The sequence below is a fragment of the Oncorhynchus clarkii genome, chromosome 15 (genome assembly GCF_045791955.1).
Source record: "Oncorhynchus clarkii lewisi isolate Uvic-CL-2024 chromosome 15, UVic_Ocla_1.0, whole genome shotgun sequence".
NCBI classification, from domain to species: Eukaryota; Metazoa; Chordata; class Actinopteri; order Salmoniformes; family Salmonidae; genus Oncorhynchus; species Oncorhynchus clarkii.
Window position 1 is genome coordinate 12,733,627 of NC_092161.1, and position 18,800 is coordinate 12,752,426.

General features: G+C 42.6%; 1 protein-coding gene across 2 annotated transcripts; it reads left to right on the top strand.

Annotated features, from left to right (window-relative positions):
* The first annotated feature begins 1,461 nt into the window (after positions 1-1,461).
* On the top strand, positions 1,462-18,440 carry LOC139366915 (death-associated protein 1 homolog). 2 transcript variants are annotated; one of them, XR_011626819.1, is made up of 5 exons: positions 1,468-1,657; positions 4,363-4,465; positions 11,791-11,833; positions 17,351-18,085; positions 18,158-18,440. XR_011626819.1 is itself a non-coding variant. In XM_071104666.1 (4 exons), exons 1-4 carry the CDS (start codon positions 1,603-1,605, stop codon positions 17,468-17,470), a joined length of 321 nt encoding a protein of 106 aa, XP_070960767.1. In that variant the 5' UTR covers positions 1,462-1,602; the 3' UTR covers positions 17,471-18,440. The 2 variants fall into 2 exon arrangements, 1 of the variants encoding a protein (XP_070960767.1); XM_071104666.1 differs by having other exon boundaries at positions 1,462-1,657; positions 17,351-18,440.
* Positions 18,441-18,800: the final 360 nt, after the last annotated feature.

An 18,800-nucleotide genomic window follows, 5' to 3' on the forward strand; every position in this document is an offset into this window, starting at 1 on the left:
ACATATGCACACAAACAAACGGTTTACACCAGTGGAGGCTGCTGAGTGGAGGACAGCTCATAATAATGGCTGGAACGGAGCGAATGGAATGGCATCAAACACATCAAACACATTGTTTCCATGTGTTGATGTATCTGATACAATTCCACCCTATTCTACTCCAGCCATTACCACGAGCCTGTCCTCCCCAATTAAGATGCCAGCAACCCCCTGTAGTCTACACACTCATATTTCCATGGTTTCCATGTGTTTGATGCCATTCCATTCGCGCCGTTCCAGCCATTATTATGAGCCGTCCTCCACTGAAACCTCTACAGAATAAAAAATATTCCAAAACATCCATCCTGTTTGCAACAAGGCACTAAAGTGCTACTGCAAAGAAATGTGCAAAGCAATTAATTTTTTTGTCCTGAATACAAAGTGTCGTGTTTGGGGCAAATCCAATACAACACATTACTGAATAACACTCTCTATATTTTCAAGCATAGTGGTGGCTGCATCATGTTATGGGTGTGCTTGTAATCGTTACCTTAACAATTACAAGCACACCCATAACATGATGCAGTTTTTCAGGATAAAAAAGAAACGGAATGGAGCTAAGCACAGGCAAAATCCCAGAGGAAAACCTGGTTAAGTCTGCTTTCCAACAGACACTGGAATATGAATTCACCTTATATGAATATTAATTCACAGGACAATAAATCAAATCAAATCAATAACCTTAAACACAAGGCCAGATCTACACTGGAGTTGCTTACCAGGAAGACAGTGAATGTTTCTGAGTGGCAAAGTTACAGTTTTGACTTAAATCTACTTGAAAATCTATGGAAAGACCTGAAAATGGTTGTCTAGCAATGATCAACAACCAATTTGACAGAGCTTGAAGAATTTTGAAAAGAAAACTGGGCAAATGTTGCACAATCCAGGTGTGGAAAACTCTAAGAGTCTTACCCAGAAAGACTCCCAGCTGTAATCGTTTCCAAAGGTGCTTCTAAAAGGTATTGACTCATGGGTGTGAATACTTATGTTAATTAGATATTTCTGTATTTCATTTTTTTAATACATTTTGCTAAAATTCCTAAAAACATTTTTTAACTTTGTCATTATGGGGTATTGTGTGTAGATGGGTGAGAGAAAACAAATATTTAATCAAATTTGAATTCAGGCTATAACACAACAAAATGTCCAGTAAATCAGAGGGCATGAATACTTTCTGAAGGCACTGTATGCTGTTTATGTTGTGACTTAAATCTACTTGGTTCTATAAAAAAAAGGACAGAAGGAAAGCAGTAACCTCCTTTCCTTTTGATTGATTGGGAGAGACAGAGGGAGATGATACGATTGCGTGCTTTTACAGTATCTATCCATGGGAAATTCTTTATTCTGGCACCAGCCGCATCCCGTACCACCCTCTCGACGTCAGACTAAACATGACTTTCCTATTTGTCTGATATTTTCACTGTCGTCATCACGCACAGTTGCCAAACAAGAAGCCACGTTGACGAACTGGACTGAAGTCGACTGCTGCTGTTTACCCCAGAAAATAAAAGGAATAGCTATTTAAACGAGTGTTTTCACGCTTCCGACAGACATTAGTTAGATATGTCTTCGCCGCCGAAGGAGAAAATCGAGACCAAAGGAGGACACCTCCCGGCTGGTATTGAATCTTATGTTGCTTTTTTACAGCACAAGCCACATCGCTTTTTGTATTCACGGTTCAGCTGACGTATCACGGCATATGCATTAGGCCTATGTCAATAGTTGCATTTGACAACGTTAGTCTACTTGAAATGTATGTATATCTAACTAACGTGTGTACGCTAACATGTGCTGCTGTTGAACAATATCGTATAGTTTAGCAATTAAATCATTTTTTTTTGTTCCTGTCGTTAGGACTATTTCCCGGATGACGTGCCATATTGTAACGTTAGTTAATTAAACGCTTGATCCACACCACGCCTATCGAATACGACTTAATCTTGCAAGACAATTTGATAAACGTTACCAATGCTAGATTGCCATTAAAGCTGTATATTTGATTATAGCTTAGTATCGTGGAAGCTACCTTTTTAAACGTCTGTGGGGAATCTGATAACACCTAAGGAGTACGTGGACAGAAAGTAGGGCACGATAGTATGCCATAATTACCAGAAGACACTGACCCCTCCCATTACGTATGTTTACACTGGGCTGCACTGGGGTCAGTACGCAATTAGGAGTTACATTAACACCGTGGAGCGGTGCAAGATATGGGTCGAAAAACATACCTCAATGCAGGAATGGGATTAGCCCTTGATCATGACTCTTACATTACACATGAGTCACTGGGCAAAGGTGTCTTCTATAGGCGGGAGTTTTATTAGGAGCCGTGACTCGCGGAACATTAACACGGGTACGGTTTTGGAAGCATAAGTACCTTATCTTTTCAAAAAACAATAGTTAAAGTGATACACCTTTTTATAGGGTTAGGATTCCCACATGGTCACATTTCCATGTTACTGCGCTTGTTTACGGTAAACATACGGAAGACAGACGACTTGTGTGAATGAGGAAGACTCTGGACTACCTGTACTAATTAGCTATCTGCGTTTCTGAACGTCTGTGCTGTGTGTAAACGGAAGACAGATGCAACACAGCTCTTGAGTGGCGCAGTGGTCTAAGGCACTACATCTCAGTGCAAGAGGCGCCACTACAGACCCTGGTTCGATCCCGGGCTGTATCACAACCAGCCGTGATCGGGAGTCCCATAGGGCGGCGCACAATTGGCCCAGCGTCACCTGGGTTTGGCTGGAATAGGCCGTCATTGTAAAATAAAAATGTATTCTTAACTGACTTGCCTAGTTAAATCAAATAAAAATGTGTTGTCACTGAAAAATACTGTTTACTGTTAAAACCAGTTAAATAAGTGTGTATTTTGTTTTTGTGAAATTATTTCGATGGGATATGTTTCTAGAACCGTACTGCAATTGAGAATCAAATCACGTTTAGATGGAGTATTTGGGTTCGATTCTGAAGGGGGACCAGTACGAAAACTGTAGGCCTATGCACTCACTACTGTAAAGGCGTCCATATGCTTCCCAGCCGAAACTGTTCGTAAGAGTTTGTGCATATATTATGACAACAGTTTGTGACCTTTTGGACTTCGGCAAGGTTTTTGGGGGGGTTGTTCGGTATCTGAGGTCTACGCCCCTTCGTCGGGATTCTTAAATACATTTATTGTTTTGTATTTATTTAACTCTTATTTTACCAGGTAAGTTGACTGAGAAAACGTTTTCATGTACAGCGACGACCCGAGTCTTTATTGTCATTCAATGAGAGAGAACTCACTTTCATGCAATTTTTGTCATTGTGAAATACTGCACCAAACATCTTAGTTGGATGTAAAATTGAGTCACTAAGATCTTCCCTGCAAAAACATAAAAATTAATGACAGATTTACCGAGTTATCTTTTTTGAGGAAGTATATGCTGGCTACAGTGTCTCAAAATGGACAAACAGTACTATTGCTGCTTTTTCTAATTTTTCAAACAAAGGTCTTTTGAGGGAGTATGTGAGCACACTGGTTTAGGCACCAGACGAACTGAAGCATGCTGACGCCTTAAATCGCTCTGGATTAGAGCGTCAGCTAAATGTAAAATATATATATAATATGTATTTCAGCATGATATGAGTGCAATCACTGTCTTCATTCTGGATCACAAGCTATCTACTGTATGTCCTTTATATTACACAGACTGGCCTGTCGCCCAGTTAGGCTATCTGATTATCTGTTTGTCTGTGGTTTTATTTAACTGCTTTTGTGAAGGACATTTTCATTTTGCCTGAGCCTTTTATTTACTCTTGTACCCTAATGCAGCGCTTCCCAAACTCAGTCCTGGGGACGGTTTTGTCTAGAAGGGATACAGCTTTCGTCAAAATGGACTTTTCATAGCAGGTGTAGGATAATTCACGCAGCAGGTTAGGAAATGTACCGTTTTGAGTTGATGCGTTGCTTATTTGAAACAGCTGTGCAGTGCTAGGACAAAACACTAAATGTGCACCCTTTGGGGTCCCCAGGACCGAGTTTGGGAAAGGTATCTGCTATCCGGGGTCCTTGGGACGTCCCTACCCGAAACCCTTACCTAACCCGTAACTTAACCATTTTAAATGTCATCTTCAATGGGGTTAGGGATGTCCCAAGGGTCCCGGATAGCATGGACCGTTTGGGGGACGCTGTCCTAATGTGTGTCAACGTGCATGTGGTGTGTGTTTGTTAATATGTAACAGTTTTGGTGTTTTAATGTGCATGTTTGTTTGTTTGTTTGTTCATGTGGAACTGTCCTAGTGTGTAGCTAATTGTGTGTGTGTGTGTGTGTGTGACAGTAAAGGCAGGGGGGATGAGGATAGTGCAGAAGCACCAGGGAGCAGCTCCACCTGAGACCCCTCCCATCAAAGACGAGGACGAGGACTTTGTGGAGGAACCTAGGTAACACACACACTAAACTTTGACCTGTGGCCTCTGAACAGCATGCCAGAATACTGTTGCTTTGAAAAGATCAATATGCACACACACACACACACACACACACACACACACACAGAGTCCTAATGTTTCATTTTTAGAACTGGTGAGAACATTCTACAAACAAGCCAATTACCCTCTAATTCACCAAATAACCTGTGATTGGCCGGTAGCTGTACTAGAGGAGAAAACAACCAGGTCTGATACTATCTGTTCAACAAGGTGAGGGCCACCTTGTTTTACTTAGATGGTTGTTATGGCCTACTGTTTAGTGGTTATTCTGAACATGTCTGAGACTTCATTCATGTGGTGTCTATGTCTGAGGCTTCATTCATGTGGTGTCTATGTCTGAGACTTCATTCATGTGGTGTCTATGTCTGAGACTTCATTCATGTGGTGTCTATGTCTGAGGCTTCATTCATGTGGTGTCTGAGGCTTCATTCATGTGGTGTCTGAGGCTTCATTCATGTGGTGTCTATGTCTGAGGCTTCATTCATGTGGTGTCTATGTCTGAGGCTTCATTCATGTGGTGTCTATGTCTGAGACTTCATTCATGTGGTGTCTATGTCTGAGGCTTCATTCATGTGGTGTCTATGTCTGAGGCTTCATTCATGTGGTGTCTATGTCTGAGGCTTCATTCATGTGGTGTCTGAGGCTTCATTCATGTGGTGTCTGAGGCTTCATTCATGTGGTGTCTGAGACTTCATTCATGTGGTGTCTATGTCTGATGCTTCATTCATGTGGTGTCTATGTCTGAGGCTTCATTCATGTTGGGTAAAATAATGGTGCTTTACACCCCTGCTAAGTTCCTCTCTGTGTCTCCACTCTTGAGCAATGTCTGTTTATACAGGTGAAATATTCCCACCACACTACCTGTGTGTGTGTTTCTTCGTGCATACGTGCACGTGTCTGTTGAGTGTACTCTGCAAAGACAACCGAACGGTTGAACAACCAGTTGAGTTCTATGGAATCATTCAAACTCAGCTAGTCTAGTATTTTATTAGGATCCCCATAAGTTCCTGTCAAGGCAGCTACTACTCTTCCTGGGGTCCAAACAGGAACAACAAAACAATAGTCTTCATCATTAACACAACCATACATCACACAATACATTGTGCGCTATACAAGTGTATACTGCTCCACCAATACAAGTGTACGCTATAACATTTTATAATATTACAACAAAATAATGTTAGTGTGTGCCGATGTCCTTAAGAGCAAACAAGATCTGTCGTTAGGTCTGTAAAAGTAAAGAGGGCAAGAGGTTTAGAGTATTGGAATGCACCAGCAGGGTGTGCCCTCGACTGAGCCTGTCTAGAGAATACTTCCCTATTCGGGAGTGTAGAAGTCACATGATTTCTCTTGACTCTGCAGTGGTCTGACCGACAATGAACTATCTTCAATGGAACATGTATACAGTATGTACTGTAATTCATTTACATTTCTATAGTACTCTGGAGGAACTGTTCTCAGAGAGACCGACAGAGAGAGAGATATATATCATACATACATACACAGTTAGTCGGAAGTTTACATACACTTAGGTTGTAGTCATTAAAACTTGTTTTTCAACCACGCTACAAATTTCTTGTTAACAAACTATAGTTTTGGCAAATCGGTTAGGACATCTACTTTGTGCATGATACAAGTACATTTTCCAACAATTGTTAAGACAGATTATTTCACCTACAGTGAATTATATCACAATTCCAGTGGGTCAGAAGTTGAAATACTATGTTGACTTTGCCTTTAAACAGCTTGGAAAATTCCAGAAAATGATGTCATGGCTTTAGAAGCTTCTGATGGACTAATTGACATCGTTTGAGTCAATTGGAGGTGTACCTGTGGATGTATTTCAAGGCCTACCATCAAACTCTGTGCCTCTTTGCTTGACATCATGGGAAAATCAAAAGAAATCAGCCAAGACCTCAGAAAAAAATTGTAGACCTCCACAAGTCTGGTTCATCCTTGGGAGCAATTTCCAAACGCCTGAAGGTACCACGTTCATCTGTACAAACAATAGTGTGCAAGTATAAACACCATGGGACCACACAGCCGTCATACCGCTCAGGACGGAGATGCATTCTGTCTCCTAGAGGTGAACGTACTTTGGTGTGAAAAGTGCAACTCAATCCGAGAACAACAGCAAAGGACCTTGTGAAGATGCTTGAGGAAACAGGTACAAAAGTATCTATATCCACAGTAAAACGAGTCCTATACCGACATAACCTGGAAGGCCGCTCAGCAAGGAAGAGGCCACTGTTCCAAAACTGCCATAAAAAAGCCAGACTACGGTTTGTAACAAAGATCGTACTTTTTAGAGAAATGTCCTCTGGTCTGATGAAACAAAAATAGAACTGTTTGGCCATAATGACCATCGTTATGTTTGGAGGAAAAAGGGTGAGGCTTGCAAGCCGAAGAACTCCATCCCAACCGTGAAGCACGGGGGTGGCAGCATCATGTTGTGGGAGTGCTTTGCTGCAGGGGGGACTGGTGCACTTCACAAAATAGATGGCATCATGAGAGAGGAATATTGTGTGGCTATATTGAAGCAACATCTCAAGACATCAAGTTAAAGCTTGGTCGCAAATGGGTCTTCCAAAGGGACAACGACCCCAAGCATACTTCTAAAGTTGTGGCAAAATGGCTTAAGGACAACGAAGTCAAGGTGTTGGAGTGGCCATCATAAAGCCCTGATCTCAATCCTATAGAAAATTTGTGGGCAGAACTGAAAAAGTGTGTTCGAGCAAGGTCAACAAAGACCTTTCTTCTGAAACTCGTCAGTCTATTCTTTTTCTGAGGAAAAAACTGAAGATCACGTAGAACGCTGTGTTCTACTCCTTTCGCAGAACAGCGCATATGGGCTCTAACCAGAATAGAAAGAGGAGTGGGAGGCCCCAGTGCACAACTGAGCAAGAGGACAAGTACATTGGAGTGTCTAGTTTGAGAAGCATATGCCTCACAAGGCCTCAACTGGCAGCTTCATTAAATAGTACCCACAAAACACCAGTCTCAACGTCAACAAAACAAATCAAGGACATTTCTAAGTGACCCCAAACCTTTGAACGTGTGTGTGTGGTAGAGGAGGAGATTGGTTGCTGCGTGATAGCTGAACCACAGAGAGAGGCTTACCTTCCATCCTGGCCTAAAGAGGGAGGCTGCCATAATGTCTCCGAGTTCTCTCTGGAGAGATCAGAGGCGGCTGTGAATCTGCCCGTGTGAAATGCAGTAGAAATCCCCACTGATGCATACAACTTGGCTCTTGCCCTAGTTCTGGCTCAAGCTGTCGCTCATTAAAGAGCTAGTTTTAGAGTGTGTGCATGTGTGTGTCCACCTGCTCTCGACAGTGGGCAGGTGGGTTCTGTGTAGATGTAGAGCCGAGTGGCCAAGGGAACGCCTGTCACATACAATTTAGACCTCTAAGATGGATGGGAGGAGAGAGAGAGATGGATAGACTGAGAGGGGGGTAGAGAGTCTTGGCTCGCTCTCCCAGTCCAAGTAAATCTTGAAATGTTGAAGCCAGTCAGGAAGTTGACTGTATAGTCAGTCAACAGAGCGTTTTCACCATGGTCAACTCTGCTCTGCCACACACACTTCCTGGTCTTCTGGGACCTGTGGCACCAGTTGGGAGTAAAAAAAAAAAAAAAAAAAGTTGGCCTTAAATGATTGGTCAAATGTTTTGCACAACCAAAAATATGACTAGTCGTTGCTTCATCGTTCATGAGATTTAATGATTCATAATGACGTTTGGTATGCTGCACCTGTTACTAAGCTGTTACCATTCTTGTGGCCAAATTTACACTGCCTGTAAAGTACACACTTCACACATCATTTTGTAAAGCTCACCACATACATTTTCTTAACCAACTGGATGAATCAATAAATGATTACTGTGAGAATGACTATCAATGAGTGACCAGAATATTCAAATAAAGTAGGCTAATGCCATTGAAGGCTTGTATCAAAACTTTACTTACTGCAACTCCTAAAGTCATCCGTTTTAATTTTTTTTTTTTATGTTAAATAATTTCCCAGCGTGTGTTCAGCTATAATTTCATCACTGTTTTTGATTGGGCCAGCACCATTGCGCTGATTTGATACAAGCACGGGGACTCGTCTCAATAACTCAATGGCAGATCTCCATTTTTGATATTTATCTAAATTGAGGTGAGTGCTCATGATGATCTGGTCTACTTATGAGTTTTTTAAATTTTTATTGAACCTTTTATTTAACTAGGCAAGACGTTTAAGAACAAATTCTTATTTACAATGCCCGCCAGGCAAAAGGCCTCCTACGGGGGCTGGGATTCAAATTAAAATGACACTACATGGCCAAAGTATATGTGGATTCGGGCTATTTCAGCCACACTCGTTGCTGACATGTATAAAATTGAGCACAAAGCCATGCAATCTCCATAGACAAACATTGGCAGTAGAGTGGCCCACACTGAAGAGCTCAGTGCCTTTCACCGTGGCACCGTCATAGGATGCCACCTTTCCAACAAGTCAGTTCGTCAAATTGCTGCCCAGGTCAACTGTAAGTGCTGTTATTGTGAAGTGGAAACGTCTAGGAGCATCAACGGCTCAGCCGCAAAGTGGTAGACCACACAAGCTCACAGAACGGGACTGCCTAGTGTTGAAGCACGTAGCGCGTAAAAAACGCCTGTCCTCGGTTGCAGCACTCACTACCGAGTTCCAAACTGCCTCTGGAAGCAACGTCGGCACGAGTACTGTTCCACGGGAACTTCATGAAATGGGTTTGAATTGGAATGCGACTACGAGCCAGGCATAATTGTCTAACATCAGTGTACGACCTCACTAATGCTCTTGTGGCTAAATGGAAGCAAGTCCCCACAGCAATGTTCCAACATCTAGTGGAAAGCCTTCCCAGGAGAGTGGAGGCTGTTATAGCAGAAAAGGGGGGACTAACTCCATATTAATGCCCATGATTTTGGAATGAGATGTTCGTCGACCAGTTGTCCGCATACTCTTAGTGTATGTGGTTGTTCCACCTAGCTATGTTAAGATGAATGCACTAACTGTAAGTCTCTCTGGAGAATAGTCTGTTTAAATGACTAAAATGTAAAAACATAGTGGATCATTTTGCTCTTCACTGGTTTAGGCTAACAGTAGTTTATATATAATTGTATACCAATAGCCAGATGAGGAACCATGGGTGTCATTGAAGTACAGAAATTCAACTGTGGCAAAATATACATTTTGACAGTAGATATTCTGCCGGTTAACACTAGAACCGCTTGGCCTGGAGTGACCCCCCCCCCCCCCCCCCCCCCTCTCTCAAGCTAATGAGCAGTCATTCTGACCGTGTAATTAATACATGTATGCTATCACAAAAAATAATCATTTGGTTCTGTTTATAAAGGTCTTGGGTAATGTTAGAATACAAAAATATATTTAAATTAACACAATAGCGTTTTCATGAGTTTATGTTACTGTAGGCTGTATGTAAAAATAAATGTCAACTAAACATGTTCAACTATTCAACATTATTATTTGTGGATTGCCTTTTTTCCAACTATGAATCAAAAAGCAAATCTGTTGGGTCGCGGTAACGTTGTCTATTGACTAAAAGACAAACAATATCCCAACCTAAGATGCACGGTCAGCAAGACGCACAATCAAATGAAAAATCAGGAGCCTAAACTTCATTATAAGTACCAAATGTACTTAATAAATTGTGAAAATCAGCACAGAAGCGATAATGGCATTTATAATGAATGTGTCAATATGACCGCAGTCAATTGTCTGCTAGTGCTTAATGGTGCGTCTTCACACAATGTCATCTGTTGGAGCATGTCAACATAAACAACGAAAGCTGGTGAGGGGGTTGTTGTTGTTTTTTGTTGTTGCTTGAGATGTAGAGCCTGCTCTCTGATGACATTTTGTGCTGAAAATCGTCCCGTAGCATTGTCACCAGCTTGTTCTATCTAAATGGTGCCGGCCCTTCCTCTCTCCCGTCTCAGTTTTATTTGGTGGTTGTGTGGTCGCTTACTCGCTTTTTTGGCGCTCAGGCCTCGGAGGTTAAGGCTCAGGCCTCGGAGGTTAAGGCTCAGGCCTCGGAGGTTAAGGCTCAGGCCTCGGAGGTTAAGGCTCAGGCCTCGGAGGTTAAGGCTCAGGCCTCGGAGGTTAAGGCTCAGGCCTCGGAGGTTAAGGCTCAGGCCTCGGAGGTTAAGGCTCAGATGGTTAAGGCTCAGGCTGAGGAGTGGAGAAGGAGGGGCAATGGGGGAAACACGTTTTTTAAAATGACATGCCCTCCTTAAACTGGTTATAACTTCAGTTCTGTTGTGATGTTCAGATTCTATCACTGACAGTGTGTTACATAGACTTATTTAAGAAAAGTCAAGGGCTGAGGAGGGGCATGACTTTAAAAATGGCAGAATAAAAACAATGCATTTAATTTTGTAAAGTGGTTTCTTGCATCAAACACAACAACATGTAACTTAAAGCGGGTACAGCCTCCGTGGTCACAGGAAACGAGCACTGGAAGTGGAGGGAACAATGGAGCCTGTGACACCACTTCCTCTTTTGGACGTTAACATGACGACACTCCATCTTAACTCCTCCTTCACATTTCTGGATTGGTTGAACAGTGCAGAAGTTTTTATTATTATTAACTTCCAGAGGTAGTTGCTGAGGACAGCATTTTACTTCCTGTAATAGTTCTGCTGTTAAACTAGACCGGACTCGTTTCCCATGTCAAGGTCCATGTCCACCTCGGAATAATCCCGCTTACTCGCTCTCGTTCCTTCCCTCTCAACTTTTCCTCTCTCTCCCTGCTCCAAAGGTGTGTTCTCACCCCTCCCTCCTGTCTGCTGTTTGAGTTGCAGTGTAGATCCAGACCAGGATTAATGTTAGTCATTTAGCAGGTTGGCAGGCAGGTCCACAGCACCACAGTACTGTGGCTGAGCTCAGGGCTCTTTTTTCTCTCTCTCTGCAGTCTCTCCCTCTGGAGTCATACTAGGCCAGGATGTTCCTTTCCTTATAACACACTCACTGTTCAATGGGATCAAACAGAAGCGATTTCTGTTCCTGTCTTTGTAACATCCTGAAAAAGAAAGTCGATGGTCAGTGGTTTTGATATTGACACTGACATTTCATCTCAACAAAATGTTACTTTGTCCCGTCAGAGTATTGACATGGAGATAGTCAGTCTGTTTTTATAACCTCTCTCTGTCTCTCTGTCTCTCTCTGTCTCTCTGTCTCTCTGTCTCTCTCTGTCTCTCTCTGTCTCTCTCTGTCTCTCTCTGTCTCTGTCTCTCTGTCTCTAGCCCACCAAAGCCCACTGTGGTCGTTTCAGGAGTGGTTACAAAGGTAAGTGGCCACACACACACACACACACCTACCTTAGCCCACCCCTTTCCACATACACCATACTGACCCCCCTAGCTAAGCTCACCTCCCTGTGGTTCCTACTTACCATCTGTACCTTTTTAATCCTCTATCTGTCTGTGTTATTACACCTGCAGGCTGTGACAGGCTCTTTAGCTCTACCCCCAGTCTTTCCATGTATCCCTCAACACGCCTGCAGGCTGCGACAGGGTCTTTACCTCTCTGGCTCTAACCCCAGTCGTTCCATGTATCCCCCAACACGCCTGCAGGCCCTTTACCTCTCCGGCTCTCCCCTAGTCTTGCCATGTATCCTCCAACACGCCTGCAGGAACGAGGGGGCAGCTGTTCAGATGACTTTATATTCTCCCACTGAGATGACCTTGGAGAGAGGAGCTACATCTCCCTGATAAAGGCTAGCCTTACTGCCTCAGTTCTATCTGAGGTTTGGTGAACTAGGGGTTAACACTGTCTAAATTCCACTCAATTATATTGCATTCCTATGGAGAGAGATCTCTCTCTCAAACCCTGACTTTCTCTCTTCCTGCTTTACTGTCTTTTCTGGTTGGCAGCGATTTTTATTCGGCATCATTAAAGTGTAAATATGTAACTTTTTGGGCGACCCGAACAAATACACATAGAAGTGTGAGTTATAGATCTTGTCATTCTCATTGAAAGCAAGTCTAAGAAGCGGTAGATCTGTTCTATGTGTGCTATTTCTATTTTTGCTCTACTTTTCTTTTACTTTCGGTTTTGTACACCAGCTTCAAACAGCTGAAACAACAATATTTTTGCTTTAGGAAAATATATTTCACAGCGGTTTAGATGGTATAATGAATCGCTACACTCTACTGAACAGAAATATGAACGCAACATGTAAAGTGTTGGTCCCATGTTTCATGAGCTGAAATAAAATATCCCAGAACTTTTCCATAAACACAAAAAGCTTATTTCTCTGAAATGTTGTGCCCAAATTTGTTTGCTTCCCTGTTAGTGAGCATTTATCCTTTGCAAAGATAATCCATCCACCTGACAGGTGTGGCATATCAAGAAGCTAATCAAACGGCATGATCATTACACAGGTGAACCTTGTGCTGGGGACAATAAAAGGCCACACTAAAATGTGCAGTTTTGTCACACAACACAATGCCACAGATGTCTCAAGTTTGTGCAATTGGCATGCTGACTGTAGAAATGTCCACCAGAGCTGTTGCCAGATAATTGAATGTTAATTTCTCTACCATAAGCTGCCTCAAATGACATTTTAGAGAATTTGGCAGTATGTCCAACCGACCTCACAACCGCAGATCACGTATAACCACGCCAGCCCAGGACCTCCATATCCGGCTTCTGATACCAGCCCCCCGGACAGCTGATGAAACTGAAGAATTATTGCACAAACAGTCAGAAACCATCTCAGGGAAGCTCGTCGTCCTCACCAGGGCCTTGACCTGAATGCAGTTGGGCGTCGTAATTGACTTCAGTGGGGAAATGCTCACCTTGTGCTCTTCACGGATGAGTCGCAGTTTGAACTGTACCGGGCAGCTGGCAGACAGCTTGGATAGCGTCGTGGCAGCTGGCAGACAGCTTGCATAGCGTCGTGGCAGCTGGCAGACAGCTTGGATGGCGTCGTGGCAGCTGGCAGACAGCTTGGATGGCGTCGTGGGGGCCGAGTGGTTTGCTGATGTCTACGTTGGAAATGGTGTGCTCCATGGTGGAGTTTGGGTTATGGTATGGGCTGGTATAAGCTTTACACAATTCCTGGAAGCTGAAAATGTCCCAGTTCTTCCATGTCCTGCAAAATCACCAGACATGTCCTGCATACTCACCAGACATCACCCTTTAAGTATGTTTGGGATGTTCTGAATTGGTGTACAACAGTGGTGTGTTCCGGTTCCCTCCAATATCCAGCAACTTCGCACAGCCGTTGTAGGTAACATTACCTCCGCCACACTCATCCTCAACACAGGGGTGTGTGCTTAGTCCTGCAGCCCCATCCACATCGATGGGGTTCCAGTGAAGCGGGTCAGGAGCTCCAAGTTCCTCAGTGTCCACATCATTAAGGACTTAAAATGGTCCACACACGCGCCTCTTCCCCCTCAGGAGGTTGAAAAGATTTGGCACAACAGGGTGGTGCGGACAGCCCAGTACATGGGGCTGAGCTCTCTGCCATCCAGGACTTCTATCAGGCGGTGTGAAACGGAGGCCTGGAAAATCTTAAGACTCAAGCCATAAACTCATCTCACTGCTTCCGCACGGTACCGGTGCTTCAAGTCAACACCAACATGCTCCTAAACTGTTCCCAAGCCATAAAGCTAACTGAATAGCTAACTGAATAGCTAACTGAATAGCTAACTGAATAGCTAACTGAATAGCTAACTGAATAGCTAACTGAATAGCTAACTGAATAGCTAACTGAATAGCTAACTGAATAGCTAGATGGACTATCTGAGTTGACCCTTGTATTTAATTTTTCTCTATGTACACTGACACTCCAACACACACACAATATGCACATACAGTGCCTTCAGAAAGTATTCCTACCCCTTGACTTTTTCAAAATGTTGTGTTACAGCCTGAATTTAAAAGGGATTCAATTGAGATTGTGTTCACTGGCCTACACACAATACTCATAATACTCCATGTCAAAGTGGAATGATATTTTTTACAAATTAATAAAAAATTAAACGTTGAAATGTCTCGAGTCAAAGTATTCAACCCCTTTGCTTAACAAAGTCACATAAGTTACATGGACTCAATCTGTGTACAATAATAGCGTTTCACATGATTTTTGAATGACAAGCTCCTCGCTGTACCCTACACATACAATTACACATGGCCAAAATGATGTGTACACTCCTTCAAATGTGTGGATTAGGCTATTTCAGCCAAACCTGTTGCTGACAGGTGTATAAAATCGAGCACACAGCCATGCGATCTCCATAGATAAATATGGGCAGTAGAATGGCCTTACTGAAGAGCTCAGTGACTTCCAAAGTGGCACCATCATAGGATACCACTTTTCCAACAAGTCAGTTTGTTGAATTTCTGCCCTTCTAGAGCTTCCCCGGTCAACTAAGTGCTGCTGTTGTGAAGTGGAAACGCCTAGGAGCAACAACGGCTCAGCTGCGAAGTGGTAGGCCACACAAGCTCACAGAACGGGACCGCCGAGTGCTGAAGCGCGTAGAGCATAAAAATTAAGCCTAAGATCAGCATGCACAATGCCAAGCGTCGGCTGGAGTGGTGTAAAGTTCACCGCCATTGGATTCCAGAGCAGTGATGGCGTGATGGAGTGATGGATCACTCTTCACAATCTGGCAGTCTGACGGCCGAATCTGGGTTTGGCGGATGCCAGGAGAACGCTACCTGTCTGAATGCATAGTGCCAACTGTAAAGTCTGGTGGAGGAGGAATAAATGGTCTGAGGCTGTTTTTCATGGTTCCGGCCTCTTAGTTCCAGTGAAGGGAAATCTTAACACTACAGGATACAATTACATTCTAGAAGATTCTGTGCTTCCACCTTTGTGTCAACAGTTTGTGTCAACATTTCAGCATAATGCCCCAGTGCACAAAGCGAAGACCAGACAGAAATGGTTTTTCCATCGGTGTGGGAGAACTTGACTGGCTTGCACATAGCCCTAATCTCAACTCGATCGAACACCTTTGGGATGAATTGGAACGCCGACTGTGAGCCAGGCCTAATCGCCCAACAACAGTGCCCAACCTCACTAATGCTCTTGAAGCTGAATGGAAGCAATGTTGCAACATCTAGTGGAAAGCCTTCCCATAAGAGTAGAGGCTGTTATAGCAGCAAAGGGGGGACCAACTCCATATTAATGCCCATGATTTTGGAATGACATGTTCGAGCATAATACTTTTGACCATGTACAATTATCTGTAAGGTCTGTCAGTCGCGCAGTGATTTCTAAACACAGATTCAACCAACCAGGGAGGTTTTCCAATGTTTTGCAAAGAAGGGCACCGATTGGTAGATGGGTAAAAAATACTATTTTAATCTTGAAGTTATTAATTACATTTTGGATGGGGTATCAATACATCCAGTCACTACAAAGATACAGTCGTCCTTCCTAACTCCGTTGCCGGAGAGGAAGGAAACCACTCAGCGATTTCACCATGAAGCCAATGGTGATTTTAAAACCGAGTTTAATGAATGTGATAGGAGAAAATTGAGGATGGATCAACAGCATTGTAGTTACTCCACAATACAAACCTTAATGAAAAGTAGCCTGTACAGAATAAAAATATTGTAAAACATGCATCCTGTTTGCAATAAGGCACTAACGTAACACTGCAAAAACTATCCTCAATACAAAGTGTTATGTTTGGAGAAAATCCAACACTACACTGAGTGCCACTTCATATTTTCAGGCATGGTGGTGGCTGCATCATGTTATGGGTATGCTTGTCATTGGCAAGGACTATGGAGGGTTTTTTTTAGGCAAAAAATAAATGGAATAAAGTTAAGCACAGGCAAAATCCTAGAGGAAAACCTGGTTCAGTCTTCTTTCCAACAGACAATGGGAAACAAATGCACTTTTCAGCAGGACAGTAACCTAAAACACTAGGCCGAATACACACTGGAGTTGCTTACCAAGATGATATTGAATGCTCCTGAGTTTTTAAATAACAAAATGTATCCAATGCTTTGGCCACAAACAAATATAGGATGAGTTAACAACATTATTTGGGTAGGAGTCAACAACATTATTTGGGTAGTAGTCAACAACATTATTTGGGTACGAGTCAACAACATTATTTGGGTATGAGTTAACAGAATATGGACTTTTTAAAAGTGAGCTTTTCACTGGACAGTTACTTTGACTTTCCGGGAATGAAACACAACATAGACCATCAACACAGATTTCCCTTTAGAGTTTAGACGACATACTAGTTTGTTTTTATCGTACCAGCTCCATTTGAGTATAAGGGGGTTCAGAGTGATGAGATGACCAGATATAGGCCTCCTAACCTGGGTAACGAGTTCTGTCACCTCCCTGGCTTCTAGATCTAATACAGCAGCTGTCGGAATTGTTTTCAATAGGAGTTATGGTCATAAACTGCAATCGTTATCTGACCAAAAAGAAATGACCTTCATGAACATTACAAAACACAGACATGGCACATTAAACACTGTGTGTGTGTGTGTGTGTGTGTTCTCTATAGCCTCAGATATTCTGACTTCACTACTGTAACAACTCAAATCTATAGCCTTGTTTACACCCGCAGTTTTTGAAGTGACTCAAATAAAAATGCATATCTGATTCGTATCTGTTTTTTTTACCTATACATACAAGTGATATAAACTACATGGAGGAGCACTAAGGCCAGTGTCACGTAAACAGCATCTATAGGGCTCTGAATAAATGGTCTGGAATCAGATTGTGGTAAAAAAAAAAATGCATTTCAAAGAATTCTGAGACACTGTAAGTGCCTGTATTCTATAACACAGCTGTACTAAGTGTCTGTGTGGTTCTGTTCACAGGGTGATAAGGACTTCACCCCTGCAGCAGCCCAGGTAGCTCACCAGAAGCCCCAGCCATCTATCACCAAGATGCCCCAGAACCAGCACCTCAATCAGCACATTCACCAGCCCCGCAAGTGAGGCTACCACCCAGCTTACCCTCCCTCCACTAACTCTGCTACAACTGGCCTCGCAAGTAATCACCACAAACGTATATCTACGATCAGTTTTGTGTTTACCCCGTCCAATGCTTAAGTAAAGATTTGAGGAAGGGAAGCTGATCCTAGATCTGTGCCTAAGAGAAAGCCAACGCAATGTGATCAATGGACCACAGCAGCCTACCGACCAACCCAACAACCAATCATAAGCCAGAGATGAGCTCAAGCTCCTGCCTTCCCGCCACAACTGTCCTCACAGACCATAGTAGCCAGAAAGCAGCTTCTTAAGCCTGCAACCCACCAATTATGTGCCAGAAAGCAAAGTGAAAGAAACTGTGTGGAACCACAAACAGAAATCAACCAATCAAAGAACTACAGAAACCCAATCAAGCATGCACCCAATCTTCAAAAGTGCTCAGGTTACCAGGGCAACCCTTGTTAAGCATTCCATATGATTCCATTTCCTCTTTGTTCTTAACTTTCTATGAACTAAGAACCTGTCATCATAGAAAATGATAGAGGCCTCTCGTTGCCTAAAGGCAGCCTTTGCATGGGCAGCGAAATGAAGGCCTTCCACCATTTTAATGTAGTCAATCGAGTGGGACATCCAACTTCATTGGCTGATCCCTCCCGGTGACCCTGTTGGAGTCATGTCCAACCGGGTCATCAGGAGGGATCAGCCAATCGTGACGAAGAAGAAAACTGACAACTTCAAAATTGAGATTAGGGTTGAAGTGCTATAATGGCACAGATACAAGAGTCTCTCTGTGGTTGTCATAGACCACAAACACACACCATCCCGTTTATGCCAGGTGTTGTTCATGGCAACTATAATTTCAGACTTTATTTTATCAAGAAGGATTTTTAGTTTATAAAGTGTAAAAATAAAAATCCTTAGTCTGTGAATGGACTTAGGTGTGGTTGTCATAATAAATAAAGATTTAACTTTAAAATCATTGTTTTATGTCTTCAATGTTACTGGGTAATTATGTCATTTTGTATTGTCCATGAACAAACGTGTATTAACCTTAGTGACCTGTATATACAGTACCAGTCAAAGATTTGGACACACCTACTCATTCAAGAGTTTTTATTTATTTTACTATTTTCTATATTGTAGAATAATAGTGAAGACATCAATACTATGAAATAATACACATGGAATCATGTAATTATACATAGTGTTAAATCAATATTTTTATATTTCAGATTCTTCAAAGTACCCACCCTTTGCCTTGACAGCTTTGCACAGTCTTGACATTATTTATCTCAACCAGCTTCATGAGGTATTCACCTGGAATGCTTTTCCAACA